Here is a 25,851-nt window from a genome sequence, read left to right as displayed (position 1 = left end):
GTTCTGGCACTGCACTAAACTAACCTCATATATAAGTATATTCAAATCACTGTCAGACATTGTTGGAAGACCTTTTGACCCGGATCCACTGACAGCAGTTCTGGGGGTCAGGGGGCCGGGGTCAAACTGTCTACTTTCCAATATAACATGGTAAAATATGTGACTCTACTGGCTCGCAGACTGATACTGTTGAATTGGAAACAAGCACAGGTTCCCACTCACACTACACTTATGAAAGATGTTATGCACTACTTGCAATTGGAAAAGATAAAGTTTGAATTGAGAGGGAGTGAAGATAGATTTTACCAGACATGGCAACCCTTCATTGACCATTTCAATAGGTGCACGCTAACCCCTCCTACACAATAGATAACATATTAGAAAATTGGAAAGAAAAGAAAAGAAAAGTATTTTTTCTTTATTTTATTTTTTCTCATTTAAAAAGAGATGTCTGTAATTCAGTTAATTTACAACAACGTGTTGGGAAAGTTTGAGAGCAAGAGTGTCTGTCCTGTTGTCTTTGTTTTGTTTGTCTGTTGTGTTCACATTTGTCATTGTTTAACTGTTTTTTGTTTTTTCGTGTTTATCACATTTATATATCTTTTTTATTATGTATTGTATGTGGAATTTACATTACCTGTCATTATCTTTCATTTTATATAACTGAATAACTCATTATCATTGTCAATGATATTCTGAAGTTGTCATATACAAAAAATGCCTAATAAAAACAGTATTAAATAAAATACATGGATATGAAATAACTCCTACTAAAATGTTCTCCAATTAAAGCTGTACTCTGTAACTTTCTTGCTCTACACCAGCCTAAGGGCTGCATTGTTATTGTTATTATCTTACAATACATTTTTATCCATAGATAAAAATGTATTGTAGACAAGACAATACAAGATCACAACGCCTCGAGCTGTGAGGCGTTGTGAGCTTGCCAGATCGGCAGTTTTCGTCAAAGGGGTTTGGTGTAGAAGGGAAAAAAGAGGAGACTATGTAAGAGTGAAACGTCTTGACAGTTTAAGTGGTTAAATCTTTGAAATGCACATTAACATGAACCAAACATGCACTGATGACAGTGCTGTCAAACAAGTCTAGGAATCTATCGATGAAATATATGAAAAGGTTTAATCGGGAACACAGTTTTATACGATATGGGGGGCCGATGGCTTACAAGTCAATTTAAAAATAAAGACATTTCTCATGCCCAAAATAGGGATGCCCGGGTTGTATAAGTGGTTAATGAGAAGCCAGGATTTGTGATACCCATATACTATCTAATAGAACCACCACCAAAACCAATGCTGTAACCATTTCTATTGCATTTGAAAGCTTCTCATAAATATCGTATTATATCTGTGGTGCTCAGAAAACGCTGGTCGCTGGTCCATTAAAACGCTGTGGGCGACTCTTGAGACCGCTTGGAGCTAAACTCACATTTCAGTAAATGCACAAAAAAAGTTAGATATGGCATTAGGTGGTCAAAAATATAATACTGTATGGAATATGTGGTGCGTGTGTGTGCGTGTGCGTGTGTGTGTGTGTGTGCGTGCGTATGTGCGTATGTGTGTGCGCGTGCGTGGCCGTCCATTAGTGAATCCCGATCTCTCTCCACAGCCTCCATTCAGCCAATCAGGATGAAGAACACCCCACTTATGTGGTGAAAAAGGAGAGCTATACCCAAAGTCAGTGGTGTAAAGTAACTAAGTATTTTACAATTTCTGTACTTACAGTACATACATATATTTATACATTTAATTTGAATACTCCAGTATTATGAATACTAAATGGGACATTCTGCATAATGATTACTTTCTACTTTGGTAGGCCTACATTTTTGATACAAATACTTTTGTACTTTTACCCAAGTAAATTCTGGACTTTTACTTGTGACAGAGTATTTCTACATAAAGTATTTCTACATTGCAGTATTGATACAAAAAACCACTGCCCAAAGTTGTATAAGAAATAACCACAATAGCATACGTATGTAAGTAATATCCACAACCATGAGACAAATGTCTGTTATCTAGCTGCTTTCATGAGAGGTAAATCCTATTTAAAGGAGGTGTATGTGATATGTCGTTGTTAAAATGAGTGATACAAATCGATCCGGCGACAGCTACTTTGATTCAGAAAAGCTGCTGCTGGAGTGATAGCGGAGCATTATCTCCACAGTTCTTAAATCCTCACACTGGTTGTCTGTGTGAATTGATTTGGTCTATAAAGCAGTGGTTTTCAAACAGGTGTCCGGGGCCCACCAGTGGTCCTTGAGGGGGTTCCAGGTGGTCCCCATGCAGCTAAAATGTTTGTAACCAAATGGACTCTTATAGATCTTTTTAACTTGAGTAAAATTAAACGGACCCATTTGGTTTCATTTTACGCTCTCAAGAGTTACATTAATGTTAAACATCTGCATTGCAAACAGTCTACACAATTAGATAATGTAGAAGAATTGTTATTTTGATCAACGTTTGCCAAACGTGGAATTGTGTGTCAACGATAACAGATTATTTATAATTTTTGGGTCTGAGAGGCTAAATGTCATCAAAACCTTGTCCTTGGCTCAAATGCTGAATACATAATGGACCTTGATATGAAAAAGGTTGAAAACCACTGCTATAAAGCATTGGATGGTTATTATGCATTCCTGCTCTTGCGTGACATCCAGGGGGGCAGTCAGACAGATATTTTGTGAAGCCTGAAACTCCTGAAAGTTCATATAATGGCCTGTTGTGGCGCTGTCATTGGACCCAGAAAAACCCATAGCCCCATAGAAGTCCATGTATTTGGGCCCAACTTCACCTAGACTGTATTACCTTAATAAACATGGTCATGAATACTTTCTGCTTCCAGTCACTAGTTTAAAGTCTCATTTCTAATGTCATAATATTCTTTTTGGAAAATTATGGTCCCATTTATTAAAAAAATGACCATAAAGTCGCGCAAGTTCTGAGGGGCGTGGCTACCGTTACAGTCTATGATCGGGATTCCCCTCCCACTCGAGTCAAAATAAAAACCAACGGAGAAGAAGGGGGGAAGTCCCGCCTCGTGTCTGGGCCAGCCAATGGCCAGCTGGGCCAAAACGGAGCCAGCCAATGGCCAGCTGGGCCCAAACGGATCTAGAAAGATGGCGACTTACAGTGCAGGAATAACAGGCTTCATTTTACGTCCATGTTAGACCCGGGGAACGCTTAGTCCATATTTTTTTACAGTCTATGGTGTAATCGTGAACCATCCAGACCTCTCTCGGGTCGCCTGGGAAAGGTCTGCTTTCCGTCCCCAGAATCAGAAGCAGCATTACGTTTTTATGCACCACATATCAGGAAACAAACTACCAGAAAACTGCAGGTTCTACAATTCCCAGTTGGACCCACATTATACCAGTGGGAGTCTAATTAATGTGGATTATGCGGTTGACATGCACTGAGATTTTGCATGTTAATACCATGTTTATTCTAGCACCTCAACTAACGATAATGCACAGTATGACTCCGCTTCTATGTTCACACACCTGTATATATTATCTCAGGTTTATGAGTAAATTATTATGTAGATTTTGAGACTTTCTTTTTCTTGATCTCCGTTCCCCGAACTCTTCTTCAACCCTTTCTTTTTCTATGGAAAAAAAAAAAACGATACGATGGAATATGCACAAAAACACATTTCACTCACTGTTTTACTATGTAAATCTGTGATGTGACAATGAAGCTATTCTTCAGTTATTTTAAATCACAGCTTTCAAACCTCTCTGTTTGCCGCTGCCTTTCATGGAATTTTATCTTTACTGTAGGATTCAAAAGGGCCTTTGTATTGTGCTTTTGCTCTGCATCCTGAAACGGTGTTTCCTAGTAAGAGAGAGGTGTTTCATTTCTTTTATCCTGAATTTAAATGTCCTTTTTGATGTGTTTCCTTTGCTTAATGTTTTATGAAACCTCAATAATAAACTTGCCTTGCCTACAGTATAATAATCTCTCTTGTTTTGTTTTTTTACCCCCCTTTTCACTCCAATTTTAGATTCCGTCTCACACAGATTTCTGCATGTGTTGTCCCGGTTATATTCTACTGACTCACCTGCCAGTTAGGAGACTCCATGGGAGGCCCTAGAGAGCGTCGCAGTCCCGCCCCCTTTCATGACGACGACAGGCCCGGAAAATAATTTCCCATGCATTTTCTCCATAGACGTTTCAAAAAGTATTTATTTAAAGATCTGTAAGCATCGGACAAAGCCAACTCTGATTGTGACAAATCATGACAATAAACACACATTTTGGGCCGAACAAATAATTACAAATAAAATAAAAACAAAAGCTAAAAAGGGTTGTACCCTGCCCTTTTTTCTTCTTTCTAATTATTTGTTCGGCCTCAAAAATTGTGTTGATTTGTCATGATTTGTCACGATCCGAGTTAGCTTCGTTAGAGTTAGCTTACAGATCTTTAAATAAATACTTTTTGAAACGTCTGTGGGGAAAATGCATGGGAAATTCTTTACCGGGCCTGTCATCGTCATGAAAGGGACTGTGGCGCTCTCTCCTACAATTTACAATTTAGGCATTTAGCAGACGCTCTTAATCCAGAGCGACTTACATTAAGCAAGAACAAAAAAGAGATTTTCTAAAAATGTAGGTGGAGCTAAGAGTTCAAATGAGCTGTTGTTGATGGCTCAGTTGATAGCAATTAGTCCTAATCTCTTTGTTCAGTTTCAGAGATACTCCTACCACCCAACCCTCCCTGCTGATTGGTGCTGCCTCCAGCCCTGTACGGTAGAGGTACCTGCAGTGACTACTATCATCCTCCCCGCCCGGCTTCCCTCACCAACACACAGGCCGGTTATGTTTGTGTAGAGTGTAGACGCTCGACAAATCCACGGTGGATTCAGACAAACCCACAACCTCCGTGGTGGTGGGCATGCAGGGACTTCACCACATGCGCCACCCGACCGCCTTCTCTGTATATTCCTGAGTATGTTATGATAGTAATCCTTGCTATCGAGTGTTGGTTCAATAACAGGCGTTACCAGCGCTCTTTAGTTATAAGAAAATAAAGTTCTGAGATGAAAGCGGGCTTACTGTCTAGTTTTACGACATGTTTATGAACATTCACTGCATGTGTTCAATTTAATGTCAGTCGACGCGTTCAACCCACACCCCCTAAGAGGAACACATTTATAGGATTCATATAAGCATGGGAAATTAAATCAAACGGGCGACATTCACACAACACAGAGTTGTTTGCCATGCTGTCATCATATACTGTTTACTGATGACATGAAAGACACTTCAATCGGGGGGAGAGAGAGAGAGAGAGTATACCGCTATGCTGTCGGGTAGAAACCTTGTGTCTCCACGTTTCAACTTTTCACAAAAGTAGTGAAAATAACCGATCTACAAGCTCTTATGTGTGCTCGAAGTTAGCACTGTAATGGGGCTATACCAGAGTGTCGTAAAAGTTAATGCTGTAATGGTACCAGCCACAGAGTTGATAATGCTGCAACGGTATATACCAGCCAGTGCCACGGATGTAGAAATGCTCTGCTTCCACATGCAGTAACACATCAAAGACAACCTCCCGCAGAGAACTCAATTATTAACGTTCTATCCATACTTGTATCTCTCTACACAAGGTCCCGTTATGTGTCGAGGAGTCCGTGACTGGCATGTGACGGATGAACTATAGTCGCTGACGGCGCCCTCCTCGGTGTCACACGGAATACTGTGACTTATCAAAAAGGTGTGACCGGGCCAGTGATTGATGAGCTACTGGGCGAGCAGTGCTCTCCTCTCTGCGACAACGCCCCTGTCATCAGAACCATCAGCTGGGTAAAGCTTTGCAGTAATGTTCCCTTCCCTTTCACCATCTAGCAATAACATCTATTCTGTCCATCCGTCCGTCCGTCCGTCCGTGCACTCGCACTCGCACACACACACACACACACACACACACACACACACACACACACACACACACACACACACACACACACACACACACACACACACACACACACACACAGTGTGTCTGTCTCTCTCTCTCTCTCTCTGTGTCTGTATCTCTCTCTGTGTGTGTGCTTGTTTTTCCATTAGCGGATGTTGATTAGCCAACAGAGGGGCCAAACCAGCAGGGGTACTTCGCAGGGGGAGGGGGGAGTGACCTAATACCTGCCTGACTGCAAAGATAAAAGTGTGTGGGTGGGTGAGGGAGAAAGATGTGAGAAAGAGGATGAGAGGAGAGGCATAGGGAGATGAGAGAGAGAGAGAGAGAGAGAGAGAGAGAGAGGATGGAGGAGGGTAGATGCTAACTAAGATAGATTGGTAAACCCCTGCTGCGCTTCTGAGAGGCAGGGCTTTCACACCTTGTCTCTTGTGTGTGTGTGTGTGTGGGGGGGGGGGGGGGGGGGAGAGAAAGAGACAGAGAGAGTGCAAGTGTGAGAGAATGAAACAGTTGACCTTGAATCCAGTCTAAATTCACAGACTGCACGCACGCACGCACGCACGCACGCACGCACGCACGCACGCACGCACGCACGCACGCACGCACGCACGCACGCACGCACGCACGCACACACACACACACACACACACACACACACACACACACACACACACACACACACACACACACACACACACACACACACACACACGCACACACGCACACACGCACACACGCACGCACGCACACACCACACTATGGACCATATTAGCATGTTGACACAGTAACATCCATATCGCTACGCTCCACTGGGGAATGTGTGTGTACGTCTAATTGGCAACATGAGTGCACCTTCTACATGTCCTGTCCCCCCCCCCCCCCCACACACACACACACACACGTCCACAGGCAAGCAACAGAATAACGGTATATTAGTGGGGTTAAATAATGGCAAATTATGTTCATGACACTGACACTGCTGTATGAGAATGCTACACACACCAAGGTCCTCATAGTGGTGGCGGCCCCATGGCTGAATAATCTAGTAGTCTTCAAAAGAGACGCAAATATATTCTATACCCTGAAGAAGGCAGTTTACCTGCCCAGACTTTCTTTTTTCTCTGTGTCCTAAAATAAAATACTGGCTACCAGTGTTTGGCATCACCTTCTTGTCTCTTGAAGATTACTATTTACATGACAGTGACGCATGCGCACACACACACACACACACACACACACACACACACACACACACACACACACACACACACACACACACACACACACACACACACACACACACACACAGAGAGAGAGAGATTGTCTTCTAACCCTTCTATATGCTAAACACGGAGTAGCTTTTAGTAGCCTACAAGGTACACTTCAAAGAAGAAGCAAATGGTTCATTTGATGCGCGTGCACATGTGCGTAGCGTGCATGTGCGACTGTGCGTACAAAAGAGTATATTGCATCTATCCTCCTTATACCACATGGCGACACAGATAAACCATCGCACGCACGCACACGCACTGACGCGCGGACACACACGCACATGCACACACACGCTCTCTCTGCGCTATAGAGAAAGGTCATCTCAGATAAAGGGAGAGAAGTGGAGAATGGATTGTATAGGAAAGTGTGACAGATTAATCCAGGCCTCTCTGTGCTGTGCTGTGCTGTGCTGTGCTGTGCTGTGCTGTGCTGTGGTGCTGTGCTGTGCTGCTATTGGAGATCTCTCTACATGTAGTGTGGCTAGCGGCTGTCAGGCAGAAACCTTGTACAGGTATATCCAATCAACTTATACGGTATGGGTTCAAGGGTTCCCAAACCTTTCAGGCCACAACCACGGAAAAGAATCATATTTTAACAGGTTGACCCCCCCCAAAAAAATCTTATTTGCTGGTCCCCTGACCAGCATTTTGAATTTACATTTAGTTTGACTCAAAATATACAGTACATATTGTGAAAATTGCAGAACTACAGTGTGAGGCGTTTTTTAACATCGGTTTTGCCTTATTTAAATAACTTTTCTAAAGTGCAACTGGTTAACTGTGTCTGTGGGGATTTATAAATACCATTATTGAACTAATGAAAAGTATTAACCAAAGAGCTTTTGAATAAATAATAACTACAATGGAACATCCCCTGGAACACATAGTTCTTGATTCCACTTCCTGGAAGGTTTGTTAAGACACATACAAGGTTTACATCCCAACCGGCGACGTAGTGAAGATTGACTCCTTCATTACATCCTCTTTGCACACCTCAGCCCCGGAGCGCACGGCGAGGACGTGGGGAAAACATCCTAGCACTGACAACTAGCACAGCCCCCTATTTCCATTTGGTTTCACTTCATTATTCAGTCCGAAACAGCTCCCCCGTTGCAGCTGTTTTCCAACACAGGGGCGTTGTGGAAGTGAGGGGCGCACTGACTGCTCACAGAGTAGTTCATCAATCACCAGCCCAGTCACACAATTAGATAAGTCACAGAATTTAGTGTGACACCGAAGAGGCTGCCGTCAGCGACTAGTCCATAAATCCCTTGGCAGTCACAAAATGTAAAAAGTCACAGCATTTGGTTCAACATATATAATATATAATTTACTATTTCAGCAGACTGTGGATTAACCACTCAAGCCCTATTTTATATTTTTTACAATACAATTGTGAAAATAGAAATATTTTTTATTCTATATTTTTAAACTATCACGTTGTGTGGTCAAAAGCAGCACTGGTGCTGAGATCACAACATTGAGTTATTTTACACTGCGCAAAAAGCATGGAATACAAACTCCCGTTAAACTTATACTATCACAGGCCTGACCTCGAAATAAATAAATAAATAAATCTTCTAAATCCTCTAGTTTTCTGAAATAACTATTTTCACAATTTTTCAAAAATAGCAGACCTACAAGCTCGTAGCGTGCCACTCGGTGGCGCGCTATGAGCTTGTAGATCTGCTATTTTTCAATAGCTAAATTATAACATAATGTTTAAAACAACAAAAGGGGTTCCCGCCCAAAATGGGTATATATGCCCGCTAAAGTTGAGGTTTATGGGAAAAATACAGTGCCCATAATTGCCCGTTACCTCCTCTTTTCACGCAGTGTTAATGGGTCTGGCTAGCGATTCATGGGACAAAAAGAATTTCTCAGTAGATGAGCAGGGAGACCAAATACAACCACCCCGATTGTAATTACAGTTTGTAATTACATCTGCCGTACGGATTGGACAAGATAGAAATGTATTCACAGAAAAGTGACATAAATACCACTTTAACTGATGCAGTGATGCGAATGTGTGTGTGCGTGCGTGACTGTAGCCATGCGTGCCAGTATTATTTTACTGCAGTTGACATTGGTTTTATACACATAATTATGTCCCTTTGAACACAGTGACATACTGTTTTATTTATTTATATAGATACTGTATCTGCACTTTCTTTGTATATTTTGCATGTCACGCACGCACACGCACACACACTCGCACAGACGCACACACACACACACACACACACACACACACACAGTGGGCTTAGAGGGTGGTGAAAGGCCTCTAGGGAGGAAGGGAGAGAGGGATGCATAATAATGTGATGGATGAGGTGACAGATAGAGGACGAGAGAGAGAGAGAGAGAGAGAGAGAGAGAGAGAGAGAGAGAGAGAGAGAGAGAGAGGAGAGAGAGAGAGAGAGAGTACAGTACATACAGTACAGTATGTAGAGTGGGTACGTATATGTATCAGGCCAACTACCCTTTTAAAACCAAAGTCCTTTATATGTACCAGACTGGAGCTTATATAAGTGATCCTTAATATCAAACATGATGTCTTGTTTAGAATGGAGGAAAGATAAAGGGAGACAGTGTAGGAGACACAGACAGTAGGAAAGCTGAGAGGGAGACAGTGTAGGAGAGATAGACAGTAGGAAAGCTGAGAGGGAGACAGAGTAGGAGACACAGACAGCAGGAAAGCTGAGAGGGAGACAGTGTAGGAGACACAGACAGCAGGAAAGCTGAGAGACAGACAGTGTAGGAGACACAGACAGTAGGAAAGCTGAGAGACAGACAGTGTAGGAGAGACGATAAGCTGAGAGGGAGACAGTGTAGGAGAGACAGTAGGAAAGCTGAGAGGAAAAAGAGAGACAGACAGTAGGAAAGCTAGGAGGGAGACAGTGTTGGAGAAACTGACGGTGGGAAAGCTGAGACAGAGACTATGTATAGGAGAGACAGACAGTAGGACATCTGAGTGCGAGACAGTTTATGAGAGACGGGAAAGCTGAGAGGGAGACAGTGTAGGAGACAATTAAGAATGTAGCAGGGGTTTGGGGTATAAGAAATATTCTGTAAGTGATACCATAGGGCCATTCAATATTGTGCTGGGTAGATAAATTTGCACTAGCACTATGTGCTGTGTGAATCCTTTAGATGATAACAGATGAAGTAAACGAGTGTTCCAGTGCTGGGAGATTGAAAAACAAAAGAAAGGAAAGGAAAAGAAAATAATGAAATAAATAAATAACGGAGCACATACGGGCCAGAGAGCTGCATGGTCTGTGTGAGATTAAATGCGTCGTATGTAACTTTCCCCCCGTGTTTACAAGACAAAACAATTCATATTTTTGTTCTTACCAATCATTTCCCTCTATAACAGCCATTATCAGCCACTGGAGTATAGCGTGGTGGTGTTTACCTGCAGAAACACACTGCCATCTCGCCCTCTAAATGTGTTTAAGTTTGACCTCGACACAAAGAATGAGTGTCCCTTGAGTTATGAGAAAGTTGGGTTTTCAGGATAAGGAAGTACGTGAGCCAAAACTTCCCAAATTCTGTGAAATTAAATGTGTCATAATAATAATAATGAATTGCATTTTTATAGCGCTTTTCCAAGTGCTCAAAACGCTTTTCATTCATTCATACATTGGGAGGTGAAGTGGCGAACAGTCGACGCCAGACATGTGCTCTACCTCCTGAGCCACAGTAGTCCATGTAGTAGAAGTTGTAGAAGTTGTCAAAAGACAAAAGCATCTGTATGTCTGTATGTTAGTGTGCAGTGGTGAAAAAAGGACTTGCATGTTTTAATGAAGTATAAGTATAAATACTGCAATGTAGAAATAGTTTTTTACAAGTTAAAAGTCAGGACTCAGGAATTCCATTTTACTTAATCTACAAAAGTATTAATATCAAAATGTAGCCTACTTAACTCGTTCTACGCCAACGTTTAATGTCACAAAAAGCAGCAGCCCATAGACCACCATTCATAAGAGACTTTACCTTTGAGAGTTACCACGAACCAAGAGGTAACTAGACAAAGTGCCAATCGGCACAGGTCTCCACCAGGGCAGGTCAGGTTGTGGCCTCATGGTGGCGCTATAACAGGCTGTTGAGGAAGATTTGGGCCGGAGGTTCGTGTTCGAGGGATGCAGGTACAATGTTTTTCCATGTGTGCATACATAAGTTGTATACAGATCGATGCAGTTATAGCTAAAAACAGGAATTGGCCTGTTATAGCGCCACCGTGAGGCTGATTTTGAGGAAACAATTGTGGCATGTCGTCCTCGGCCTAGTGAAAATGTGCGTGTATAATTTAACGGAAATTGCACACTGTGTTTGTGATTTGTGGCCTTTTTTCGAAATGGACGAATCGTGTGAGCTTTGGAAGCCAATCTTAGCCAATCAGGATGGAAGATGGGAAATGGTGCCGCTCCGTGTTGATCATATGACTATGGAGATAGTGTATACCGATTTGCGTGAAATTTGGATAAAATCTGAAGGAGTAATAATAGAAAATGTGTTTTACATATGTCGGCCTCCTGGTGGCGCTATAAAGAGCAGATGTGAAAAATTCCAGGCAAAGGTTTTTCCTTGGCCTCTAGGGAGTTGGCATACAAAGTTATCCACAGATCCGTGCAGTTAGAGGTAAAAACACTTTTCGGCCAGGTATAGCGCCACCTTGAGTCTGAGTTGAAATTGTTCATGTGGCATTTCGTCCTGGGCCTAGTGGGAATGTGGGTCACAATTTCTGGGAAATCACGCGATGTGTTCATGATTTGCAGCATTTTGTTTGAAACTGAGCACTCCTGTGAACTTTGGAAGCCAATCTTAACCAATCAGGATGGAGTGTGATAAATCTGAAAGACCGGTTTCGTTGAATGGCTCTAGAGAGACTGTGTACCAATTTGCGTGATGTTTGGACAAAATCTGTAGGTGTTACTGTGCAAAAACTTTTGCACAAAGCGGCCTCCTGGTGGCGCTATAACAGGCCGTTCTGGAAAGTTTGGGGCAGAGGTTCATCGTTGGCATCCAGGGAGTGTGTGTGCAAAATTTGCCATCGATGGGGTTAACGGTGGCCGAGATTAGCTGCTCACGGACGGACGGACACAACGGACGGACGGACGGACACACGGACGGACGGAGTGCAAAACATACTCTCCCCACATGCCTTCGGCCTGGTGGAGACAATAATCAATAGTTTCTGAGGCACTCTCTAAAGACTTTCGTTTTCGTCAGAAGCGCTGAAACGGCATTGCGAGGTCGCAGGGATGTTTTTCCTGCATTATAACATTAAGGGTGCTTCCTCAGCATCTTACAAGATGTCAAATCAATATAAAAATGGGCAAGGGTGGGTGGTAACAAGAAGACTCACCCCGGAGCGTGCTCGTTTTTCCTCCCGGAATTTTCCCCAGTGAGGGGGATAACTTTGTAATATGCTATTGGCTGTTTGTATTCTTTTTGGAAAAATATAAAAAGATACTCCTGTGGAAAGGCTATATTATATTACTTATATTGACCCTATAAACAATTTAGTATTATTTAGTGTATGTAAGGTTTTGCCCCCTCAAATGGTACCTCGTCAGATAATCCCCACATATCCTACAACAACTTCTGTAAACAGACTTCACTGTAGTAGCTTTTCATAAATTATATTTGTACTTAGGCTGTCTGCTGTCATGAAAGTTTATAGTTAGAGAAATTCAAAATCCAGCCGTCGGCTGTCCAGCCTCTCCAACCCTTCACTGGGGAAAATTCTGGGAGGAAAACAGAAACGGGGTGAGTCTTCTTCTATTCGGGTGGGTTCGGGGAGTGTGAGGGCAAGTAGAAGCCTGACCAGCTTGTTTTGGGAAAGTCTGGAGCCTTGTTTTTAGGGCCTTTGAGGTGCTGTGGTACCAAGTGGTGCATGCACATACTGTAATTGAAGAAACCTTGTCTTGTCTGAATAGCAAGTCATCCCACACCATTCCCCATGTAGCTTTCCTCTCCTCCTCTGGAGGGCTTTCATCCACAGAGATGAAAGGCGGTGTAAAATTCCACTGAGCGTATGGAACGCTTCCAATGACACAGACTCTCTCTCTCTCTCTCAGATTAGGGTGGTTTTCCATTAGAACCGTTAAGAGAAGCAATGGTTTTGAAAAGCTGACACTTTGTTGATTCAAGGATAAGCCGGCCCAGCGTTCTGTGGAGCATCACACAACATTAATGCTCATTGGGTCATGGCCATGTATAACTTTAATGCCTTTGTCTGTCCCGTAAAATAGAAATATTACCCTGAACATTATGTTTCTCTCTCTCTCTCTCTCTCTCTCTCTCTCTCTCTCTCTCAGCTCTCTTCTCTCTCTCTCTCTCCCTCTCTCTCTCTCTCTCTCTCTCTCTCTCTCTCTCTCTCTCCTGTGATTTCTTTTTGTGATTATATATTCAAGCCTGGCATGCAGTTAAGATCCTGGTTTTGATCTGTATTACATGGCAGTGCGGAATAAAGGACCTTTTAAAATCAAATCAAATCTCTCTCTCTCTCTCTCTCTCTCTCTCTCTCTCTCTCTCTCTCTCGCCTCCATGAAACTTGCATTACATACGGTTGTTTTATGGTTAAAACAGATTCATATTTTTTATATAGTTATCACTTATATGAAAAAAAAGGGAAGTGTGTGTGTGTGTGTGTGTGTGTGTGCGCGTGTGTGCGTCAGAGTGAGACAGTGAAGGGTGCATGGGGCTGTGGTCATACATCATCACAGTGAGGACGTCTCGTCCTGATGACATGGCAACCTGACAATGTCCACAACATTATCTGCCTTCAGGCCTCACGGCGTCCCAGCAAGGTCACACACACACACACACACACACACACACACACACACACACACACACACACACACACACACACACACACACACACACACACACACACACACACACACACACACACACACACACACACACACACACACACACACACACACACACACACACACACACACATGCTGATATATATATCCTGTATATCAGCATCACACATGATTCACTTCATCCAAAAACACTCATTCCATCTTCATATAGCTATTTAAACTAGAAGTTTGCACTGCGCATCTTGTTTACTTGCTGCTACACAGTGCACACTGATACTGCAGAGCTGCTGTCTGCGTACATTTTTGCTGCTCACCCTCCTCCACCCCAGCTATACCACCTGTCGTTTTGGATCTGCTGTTTTTTATTATTATATATATACAATTGTTATCCCATTTTTTTTACCCGGTATCAATTATATAATCCAAGCTGCTTCTTTTCACCTGACAGGGGGGAGTTTCCCCAGCCGGACGTAGCACGTGTTAGGAACACGGATCTGCTGTTTAGGTACGGGGGATTCAGAGTCCCTAAAGTTGGGAATGATGCGCTTGATTGGAGTACCTAAAAAGCAGATCCAATTCATCGCCAAACCATAATGGTAAAAAAATAAATATATTGCTCATTTTATATTCAATAAATATATATTTCATCCATTCATGAGTTGTCCTGACTGAACTGTAGTTTAAAGATCCAAATCTTAAAATGTCCCGATTTGCTCACAGACGTTCGCTGTCATCCTCATAATTATCATAACATGTCTGACATTTGTCTGGATGATGGTATCTCGTCATTGGAGGAGTGACGCACGGCCACAAGAGACTTTTCTACAAGGACACACACCAGTCCAAACTAACTGTTATGACACCTAAGTGTAACTCAGCATTATGACACAATCGCGGCCCGCCGAAATACACTTTAGTTGACTAAATTAACTGTAGATTTAGTAGACTATAAAACTATAGTAAATCTACCGATGTTTCCCCCAGAATGCAGATGCTAGAGTTCAAGTGGTATCCTGTAGCATATATATCAAATCTGTGTTGTTGCATGTTTAAGATTAGATCTCTTTAACACTCTCCCTATATGTGCATGAAAACTGTAAGACTTCTGTAGGCCTTGTGAGGACAGCTTTAATCTCTCTCTCTCTCTCTCTCTCTCTCTCTCTCTCTCTCTCTCTCTATCTCTCTCTCTCTCTATATTTCACGGCTATCTTGTCAGTGGCCTTTCGATAAATTTACACTGCCGCTTATCATTAGCGCGCTCACGTGTGCGTGCACACACACACACACACACACACACACACACACACACACACACACACACACACACACACACACACACACACACACACACACACACACACACACACACACACACACACACACACACACACACACACACACACACATAGTACACAAACAATGCGTTTACTAGTATGGCTGTTGACATAAGCCTGTAAGAGAGGCAACGCTGGCTAGCATAAATTACAACCAGAGAGCAAGATATGTGTCATTGCTTTATCAGCTCACAAGTCCAGTCTATCTACCAAGAAGCATGGGGACAAAGGTGTAGACGAGAGAGAGAGAGAGAGAGAGAGAGAGAGAGAGAGAGAGAGAGAGGGAGAGAGGGAGAGAGAGAGAGAGAGAGAGAGAGGTAAATTATACAGTGGTGATACTGTATGTTCTGTATGTTTAACGTTTCTATAACCACGTCAGCATGACCTCAGTGTGTTCAGAGCCCATTATAATACATTAGGGTGATGGGATGGAGAATAAATCTCCTTCATTATGATCCTTTACTAAAATATAGACCATTGTGATGAACCACTGCTGTGTGTGTGTGTGTGTGTGTGTGTGTGTGTGTGTGTGCGCGTGTGTGTGTTTGCGTGTGTGTGTGTGTGTGTGGTTGCTTAGGAAAGTCGAAGCTACATTACAGTTACAAACGTACATAAGTGCAGGTTCAAATCCTCTGCATAACGATGCATACATGTATGTGTGCATTATGTTAAACTTAAAGTGTTGATACATGTGTCAGTGTGTATGTGCGTTTTCCCTCTCTATCGCAGCACGCACGCACGCACGCACGCACGCACACGCACACGCACACGCACACACACACACACACACACACACACACACACACACACACACACACACACACACACACACACACACACACACACCTGAGCTGTGCAGTAACGTGGCAGTGAAACAGCCATCCCTTTCTTAGAAATGAATGTTTTTACGAAGGGTGGGAGTCCTGCGGCCAACATGAAAGGAGGAGCATAAATGTACAGCATTGATCATAATCTCGCAGCAGTAACAAAGGATATACTGTAGCAATCAGCTATACGTGAAGGATGTAGCCTATACAGTGAGACAAGCCATCATCTTCCCACATATCCAGCAGGCTATACTCATCATCAGGCTGCTCAAAGGTTGAACAACATGTCACAAAAATGACATGACAATTCATTGCAACATTACTGTTGATGTAAAAGCCACTGACTTTGGAACTGATGTGGATATAATATCCGTGTATTCAATTATGGAAGATTAATTCAACATGCGACAGGAATAATAATAATACAATGTTGTCGTGTTGGCTGGCCATGAAAAATGCCTATAGTGGAAACTCTAGTACGTACAGTAAGTGCGTGTGCGTTTGTGCGTGTGTGTGTGCGTGCACTTGTGCGTGCCACATGTGGTACCGTTCTGGACGTCCAGGATGTGGTGTTTGTCCAGGGTCCATCCTCCCATGTTGGACGCGTCCAGCTCATATCCCTGCAGGATGGATGTCCTCTTCTCCCACAGGATCAGGTCCAGACACGACTCGTACTCAAAGCCCACCGACACTGAAACACACGTTGGAAACATCAGCGACCTAAAACTATGACGATAAATGTCCTTCGACTGCCTTTTTTCTCATGGTGTCTAAAACTATGATTAAATATACTATTCGTCAACGAATAGACTAAAGTGTTGGCGAGGGACTATAGTGCAGAAGAGGAGAACCAGTAGAACTAAAGGGCAAGTCATTTTATGGTGGTGTGCAGGTGTCACACTCAATAGACGATCTACAAGCTCAAATCAAAATCTAATAAAATGTTGCCCAACACTATTTGAAATATTTATTTCACCGCCATCTTGTGACTGAATTTATACTCGCCAACTGCCAAGCGTTCATTTCAATGTAGAAAAAGCTGTAAAATTGATATGTAACAGGTCTCGCAAATGTTATTTAATTCACCCAAAACATACATTTTATAACCAGTGATCATAGCGTTTATAGAGATGAGACTCAAATCAAGCTTGTTTTGATCAAAAACGCAGCCTGGAAGAAGACAGCATAAGCTTGCGGACCTCACATTTTTTTTGCACAGCAACCGGCGTGATACAGATGCGTGCAGAATAGAGTAAAACGTAATCAATATCTATATAATAATAATAATCTATATAATTATAATATCTATAAATGCACCACGTCTGTGTCTGTGTGTATGTCTGTAATCCACGTAACTCCAGACCTGTTCGCCCCACGGACTTCAAATTTGACACACGCATTCCACCCCCCCCCCCCCCCCCCTGTCTGACACGGGTACAATGGGTATTGCATAGCCGGGTGGAGCATGGATCTCCAACTTCCATCGTTTAAAAAAAATATATATATTCCAGTGCAGTCGGACGAAGAGTTACAAGTTGCCCAGAGGCTAGAGGGCAGTCTAACTGTGTTACACACTGTATGGACAACATATACTTGTCAGACACAGCAGACATCAATCATGGATAAAGGAAACTGTGTGTGTGTGTGTGTGTGTGTGTGTGTGTGTGTGTGTGTGTGTGTGTGTGTGTGTGTAAGATTTTAATAACCCCTTTGACTCATCGCCTTGTGTATAGAGGCCACCCGCAATTGTCCCCCCACCACTACTACAACACATACTAAACAAGCACCCACATAAACACTTGTACACGCACACTGACACATAAACACACGCACACACACACACTGCATTAAAAGACATCAGCTGAGCTCGATCGTCTTTCAACTTGTCTTTTACAGCAGGCCTGGTACAGTGCGTGCGTGCTTAGCCACAGCAGCTGTGTGTATTAAATTTAGACAAGAAAGCCACAGTGATCTTCATTTGGCCGAGTGTGAGAGCGACAGAGAGAGAGAGAGAGAGAGAGAGAGAGAGAGAGAGAGAGAAAGAGAGAGAGACACAGACAGACGGACGGACGGACGGACGGACGGACGGACGGACGGACGGACGGACGGACGGACGGACGGACGGACGGACGGACGGACGGACGGACGGACGGACGGACGGACGGACGGACGGACGGACAGACGGACGGACGGACAGACAGACAGACAGACAGACAGACAGACAGACAGACAGACAGACAGACAGACAGACAGACAGACAGACAGACAGACAGACAGACAGACAGACAGACAGACAGACAGACAGACAGACAGACAGACGTAGAAAAGGGGGAGAGAAGGCGGCAAGAAAAACAAACTAAACGTCAGTCCCTGTGTCCGCATGCGCGCACATGTGCATGTGTGCGTGCGTCCATGTGTATGCGTGTGCACGTGCGTGTGTGGTTTTGGGTGTTCAGTAATTACACGCAGAGAGGAGGAGGGCAGAGGAAGCATCATGTCAGCAGAAAACGGCAGAAAAAGGGCTGAGCAGAGCAGAGTACAATTGTAGTATGTACAGTAGAATAGAATAGAATAGAATAGAATAGAATAGAATGGTGCACACTTTTTTGTTACACTGAGCACTGTGTGGTGTGTGTTGCTGCTCAACAAGTTGGTCCAACAACACCCAGAACACAGAACACTGTTCAGTCCCTGACTGACAGGATTAAAAAAGTATAGTAAATAAAGTAGCAGATCTACAAGCTTTAAACGCGGCGCGAAACAATCTTGTAGATCTGCTACTTTTGATTCTTTCATGTGTGGCAATGCAGTTTGATAAAGTATATAGGGTATTGATTTTACGGCCGGTAGAGCGGCCGTATGGGAACCGCGAGATTCCCTGTTTTCGATCCCGGGCTCCCCCAGAGTTAGTGTCGAAGTGACATTGAGCAAGACTCAATGTGCATGTTGGTGCCTTGCGTGCTTTCCTCCGCCATCGGTATATGAATGTGTGTGAATGGGTGAATGTAATGCACAATCTATTTAAAGCGATTTGGAAAGAAGCACCATGAATGCACAATTTTCCATTTACGGGGACCAAAGTTAGTTAAAGTTTAAATATGGAGATAAGCGGTTTCTTGCCAAACAGCAACAAAATTGTATGCTCTGACACTGACATTAAGCCCTGGTCTTTTACAGTTTAACCACAGGACTGTGTTGAAAATCCCCCTAGCCTCCTGCCAAATGCTCTGTCCTTAAAGGACCATGCCAGGGTCACTACATGTCAGTGTCCATCGTCAACATGCACTCAGAGCGGCAGGAGTGAGTTTGTTTCTTTTATTTCCTCATTTCAAGGACAAACGTTTTGGCTATCATGCAGCCTTTGTCAGTTTGTGCAACCCATCACTTGTTGAAATGTCCTCGTCGAGGAGTCATGCAGAGCGTGTGGGAACAAACAGTTTACCCGCTGTCAACATGAGCCTCAACAACTAAGACATTGAAGGCATTTTGGGAAAAGTGGTTGAGGTTTAATTGTATTGAATGAAATGGGTGTCTTGACCAGAAAATGCATTTTCTATTTGATAAAGAGCTGGAGAGACAGGGAGAATACTGGATAACTCACCCCGTTACCAACTCCCCCCTGCAGAAAGTATAGAGACATCTGTCTTCATTGCCTTAGACCTACCTAGCACTCATTCTCATGGGTTATATATCCCAGTACCACTGTGTAACTGCTGGTGGTTTGAAAAGGATACATTTTCGCCCAGAACTAATCATTTCTGAAGAAGCATAACAGTTGATGGGTTCAGGGACATGTTCCGGTCTGGAAGGTTAAGCCGAAAGAGACCTGGCTTCTTTTCAATTTTACATTTTAAAATGAGATTTATCTCTTTGGAATTAGAGGACCAGAATTTTGAGTCCCAAAAGCAGTCAGTGTATATAGGCTACTTTGTACGTGTCTTTACATTTTGAGCATAATGGAGATCTTAATCTCTATTCTATTCTAGGAATCAATTAATAATCAATTGGAAAGCACAGTGAGTAAAATTGCTGAGAAACCCCTGTTACTGAACAAACACACTCTAGCAATGATTACTATCACAATATAGAGCTATTGGTTGACAAGTAGAAGCTCACAAAAGTGCAATAGTTGGCCTCTATACTGTACCTCCACTGGCCAAGATATTTGGTCTACCGCACGGGAGAGACCCGTGGGTTTGATTCCGCGGTAGGGAGGGACTTACGGAAACTTACGCTCAGATTCATTGCTGACACACGTGTGTCTGTGTGCGTGTGCCTGCATGCATGCATGCATGCGTGTGTGCACACTACACAGACACACACACAGACACACACGCACACACACACACACACACGTGCACGCTCTCAGGCATGAGTGTGTGCCGTCCGTTCCCGGGCTCTGACGGGGTGATTATTTGTCTTGGGGATCAGCTCCGGCTTTGAGCTGAAGCAGACAGATGTAACATGTGCCGTGTTTGGACGTCGGGCCGCGGAGGAATGCGGAGCATAGATACGCTCCGTTGCCTCCCCTGGCACGGACCACCGCCCCCTCTATGTTCTCTATTTCTAGAATAGAAAAATACACATGTGTCACTCAGCGCTTATAACCGCTGCACGGCGCTCAGCTGCTGCTCACATGGGGAACCGGTGAGGAGAGAGACTGCATTGACCATGGAGTCAGCCATGAGAGACCAAGACCCAAAACAATACCTTCCTCTGTTAGACACTTAAATGATACTCAAAATGAGAGAAAATACATGAAAATGACCTAAATAGCTGGAAGGAGCCTATTACCTATAGCCAAAAGGACCCTATACATTTGGCCGAAAGGACCTGTCACATCTAGCCAAAATTACAAGATAGAAGAAATAGTCAATCTGTAACCTCAAGCTGCTCAAGGTTGTAGAATTATTTTCTCACTTTTTCTTTTTAACAATAATTTAGCCAAAAGTAAGCATATATAGCCAAAAGGTCGCCAGGGCCTACGGCTATATTAAGCACTGTTTCAAATAGCCAAGATGGCCGAAATAGCTGACCTGTACGACTCAAGCACAAGCTGCAGATGAGCTCTCTCTCTTTCTCTTTAGACATTTTTAGAAATCTGAAGTTCTGGTTTCTTTTTTTTTCCGATAATGACATGGCCAAAACAGGGGGTGCCAGGTTGGAATGAAGTGGCTAACGTCAGTGTTTTAATTCCCATCAGAGCCTCTGCTCTTCAAGCCTTCGCTCCATCATCGTCCAGTCATTTGTTTGTGGCTCATTAACTCAGATCTACAGTATTAACATTAACAGCTTCCAGCCTCTGCTGCCTGCCAAGAAGAAATACTGTAATCCCCAACAGTAAACACTTGGCTAGTGTTAAAAAAAAGAACAAGTTATCGCCAAAAGAAGCCCCGGCATCAGTGAAGCACAGCGCTAGGAAACACGCCAACAGCCTCCTCTCTCTCTCTCTCTCTCTCTCTCTCTCTCTCTCTCTCTCTCTCTCTCTCTCTCTCTCTCTCTCTCTCTCTCTCTCTCTCTCTCTCTCTCTCTCTCTCTCTCTCTCTCTCTCTCTCTCTCTCTCTCTCTCTCTCTCTCTCTCTCTCTCTCTCTCTCTCTCTCTCTCTCTCCCTCTCCCTCTCTCCCTCTCCCTCTCCCTCTCCCTCTCCCTCTCCTCCCTCTCCCTCTCCCTCTCCCTCTCCCTCTCCCTCTCCCTCTCCCTCTCCCTCTCTCCCTCCCTCCCTCCCTCCAAAGCTGCTGTCCAGTTTCAGCCTGAGATCAAAGGTGGATTGATTCACACCAAGGCTAATAAACACACATCTTCGGGGGATATTCAAAGTGTATGAACTGGCAACATGAGAACCAAGCTAAAAAGGCAAACATACAACCAAAAATAAATAAATAATAATATAAATGCACCATGTCTCCGTGTGTAAGTACGTGTTTAATCCACATAACTCGAAAACCGTTTGCCCCCACCGATTTCAACACAACTTCAACACACACACGTTCCGCTCCACCACAGGGAGTGCATTGCCCATTGTCAAGGCCGTCGCATCGCCGGTTGTCCAGAACCAGCACAAAAGCCCGTGGCTCCGCTCTAGTAGCCTATAACAATGGTGGCAGTAAATGATCAGTAAATCTACCCCCGCTTGTGGTCACATGTGATTCAAAAGGTGATAAATGGAATAGGACGTCAATGGAAACAAGTCCCCAGGACTTGTTTGTGTTAGTTTTAGCCTTTATGTCTTACTGTAAATGCTGTGTATACATTTTCTGACTAATAAAGTGTTCAATCAATCAATCAATCAATCAATCATACAAAGAGAAGCTACAGTTAACTCACCGACAGCCTCTGACAGTCCATAGACTCGCTGGCTGTAGGCGTCCGTCTTGTCCCAGATGAAGGTGTACGACAGGTTAGGCTGGGCGGGGAACCACTTCTGGAACAGACGGCCCACTACCGCCACCATCAGGTGAACCTGTGCAGCGCACACCAATCCTCCATTAAAAATGCCCCTTATTTACATTAAATTCATTAAAATATAATGATAGATAATACAGGGTTTTTAATCACACAGGGATCTGATACAGATCATATCGAAGTTATCTGAAAGGTTATCGTTGTATTAATAATATCCCTCACATTCTAATGTGCTAAGGCAGCGCTAAGGCGCTCAATGTGAGGTCCGCGGACTCCCATGGGTCGTTGAGAGGGTAGAAAACCAAAGATAAAGGGACCCATAAAAATGTGTCCGCAACCGAAAAATGGGTCCGGACCCAGTGTTTGGGAACCAGTGTGTTTGGGTACCTTCATGAGGTTGAAGGGGATGGCTGACTGTGACACTGTGGTGTCAGGTACTATCATGAGGTTGAAGGGGATGGTGGACTGTGACACTGTGTGGTGACAGTGTGTACCTTCATGAGGTTGAAGGGGATGGTGGACTGTGACACTGTGTGGTGACAGTGTGTACCTTCATGAGGTTGAAGGGGATGGTGGACTGCGTCATGGTGACTTTGAGGACAGGCTTGTATCCCGCCGCTCTGGAGCTCAGGTAGATGAGGTTCAGGTCACTTCCTGGTATGGACGTCTCCTCCTGCAGCACCTGCATGGGAGACACAACGACTCGAGTCATGACACTGATGGACAAATGGATATAGGAATTGTCGCAAGTGTACAGTAGACAAACGTGGAACGAATTGGAAATCTCTTCAAGGCAACTATGAAGAAGGTGGGGAATGGCAGAAAGCGCAGCGTGCGTGTGTGGCGAGCCTGAGCTGACTGCACAACACATCAGCACCACCTGTCCCCTGTACAGACCACCTTATGTTACCTTATGACCACCTTTAGAACACATACAGTAGTCACCACCTGTTCCCCGTACAGACCACCTTCAGACGCCTTCTTATATGAGTGGGACCAGGGACAAGGGTGTGGATACATGACACAGAGTTGTACATTTAACGATGATACACGAAAGAAGAAGACAAGGAAATTGTTTGTTGTTTTAAATGGGAGAAGAAAAGGAAATTGTTTATTTTTTTAAATGGGATTTTCCCATGTTTTTCTTATTTTTTATTTATTTTGAAGAATCTATTCGATATTACAACAATGTTTTGAGGCTACGTCCACCGATGATCACACAGATTACAAGGTGTACTTTCATAATATGTCAATAAAGGACAAACAGACTTTTCTAGGCCAGGGAAGAAAGGCAAAAAAAAATATTTCAGTTTTTCTAGGCTTAATTATATAATATTTTATATACCCCCACTTTTTTTTGAACACCTACTTTTAGGTTTTGTTTTCATAACCTCAATATGATGAAGGGACCACTGGATAGGTAAACAGGATGACTATCATATCTAGTGCCATCTTTACAGCATGGAGAAAAAAAAAATCCAGGACACATAACAGGAGTCACAACAGCAGCGCGAGGGGAAAGAGGAGAGGAGACTGGAGTACATCAGATGATTAAGTACCGGTGGGAGCGCGGCTCGGCATCTGTGCCACCGCTGGCGAGGAAGTGTGTCCTCCCCTGGAGGAGCAGGTGAGCGACCGCACCGCGGCGGCCGGCACCACGGCACAGATGGCTGCAGCTCAAACAGCCAGACGCTCAAACACATCAGTTTAACCCATTCTGACCTGAGATCAGATTCTAAAAATATCAGTCGTTCTTCGATTTTTCAAAAAATAGCAGACCTACAAGCTCGTAGCTCGACACTCGGTGGCGCGCTATGAACTTGTAGATCTGCTATTTTTCAATAGCTAAAGCATAACATGATGCTAACAACAAAATGGGTTCCCGTTCAGAATGGGTTAAAGCTGCTATACTGCAATGGAACTTTCATGTTCTGCCCCGGATTTGAACCCGCCCAGGTGTCCTCCTGCCCAAGAGCTGATGCTTTTTAAGGACGAGCTAATAGGGGTAAAAAAAAAAAAAAAAGTATGATTTGTTTTAGTCCAGAGCCTGCTTTGCTCTGGGGGAGAATTTACATTTTGACCTTCGGGTCCAGAAACAGGATCGTGTCGAGGGTCGTGTCTAAGAGGCTTCTATTAGAGAGTTGCGCCAGTGAGCGGGGCAGAGAACAGTGACTCCAGTGCATCCCGTATAAACTTTGGGTTGAGGGCTTTGTCACTATTTACCAAGCGCTGAAGGCCTATGACCCGATGAAGTGAACGGAGGTGACGCAACTCTCTAAAAGAAGGCTCTGGTCGTGTCTAACCTAGCCTCGTTCCCAGCCTTCACTCATTTCTGAGTCGCAGTCTAATGCCTAAGTCTAATGTGTCTATATATTGGGTGGGACATATACGTCATATGCATTTCGTTTTCAACCAATCACAACATTCACAGAGAATGTAGAGATAATTGTAAAGCGATATCATTTCCTGGGCGGTACTGCCGTTTAGACACTCTTCTAGGTCTTGCCCAGCATGGTGACTCTACGCAGGATGTAAAAATCCTCCATACAACCAGCAGAATTGTATACATTGTATTCTAAAACATTGGTTCTCAAACCATTGTTGCTCAGGTCACCCCTGTAATTAACTTTATAATCCACAGCGCTCCAGAATGACAGAACCTTATGTCATGTAAATATGTTATATCTTTCCCTATACGTTCCAATAATTATGTCACGAGGACAACTTGTGGCTAATGGGGTCTTAAGGGGAAAGGCTTTAATACACAAATGACAGGTTTGATTTACCTCGTCTCCTCTACGACCCCGTTTAACTGAACCCGAGGCCATTTCTCAGTTCGGTGTCGAGCAAAAATAAATAGAGCGTCTTTAAAAAAAAATGTTTATTTATTAATTATACTTTTTTTTGCCCAGGTGCATTTGGAGGTAAAGGACATGCAGAGGACTGCTTTGATTTAGAAATCGCCCATGCGCAGCGGCATCCCCCCCCCCCCTGCCCCCCTCACACACACACACACACACACACACACACACACACACACGCACGCACATGTACACACATGCAAACAAACATGGACGTGACACACCCAATGTGTGACATCGCCTTGCCCTCTCGATGCCTTACGGTGTGACTTTTAAGGTTTAAGATCTTTCAGTCTTAAACCTGACACCTTGCTCTGGCTCAGAACTGACACTTCCTTGCTTAGATCTCTTTGATGTGAAGCGAGCGTGTGCG

At 43.7% G+C, this 25,851-nt stretch overlaps 1 protein-coding gene across 5 annotated transcripts in view; it reads right to left on the bottom strand.

The window, feature by feature from the left end:
- tenm3 (teneurin transmembrane protein 3) overlaps window positions 1-25,851 on the bottom strand; it is a 352,973-nt gene that overhangs the window by 64,451 nt on the left and 262,671 nt on the right. For all 5 annotated transcript variants that reach the window (XM_083765245.1, XM_083765247.1, XM_083765246.1 and 2 more), the window contains exons 20-22: window positions 23,168-23,299; window positions 22,540-22,675; window positions 16,762-16,905 (exon numbers count right to left, since the gene is read on the bottom strand). In XM_083765245.1, the coding sequence (XP_083621371.1) occupies window positions 16,762-16,905; window positions 22,540-22,675; window positions 23,168-23,299 (412 nt within the window). The remainder of the gene's footprint in view (window positions 1-16,761; window positions 16,906-22,539; window positions 22,676-23,167; window positions 23,300-25,851) is intronic.

This window comes from Protomyctophum parallelum (assembly GCF_964188405.1).
Source record: "Protomyctophum parallelum genome assembly, chromosome: 5".
Lineage (NCBI taxonomy): Eukaryota > Metazoa > Chordata > Actinopteri > Myctophiformes > Myctophidae > Protomyctophum > Protomyctophum parallelum.
Note: the sequence above shows the minus strand (reverse complement) of the source record. Positions and strands in the feature narration are given on the sequence as shown.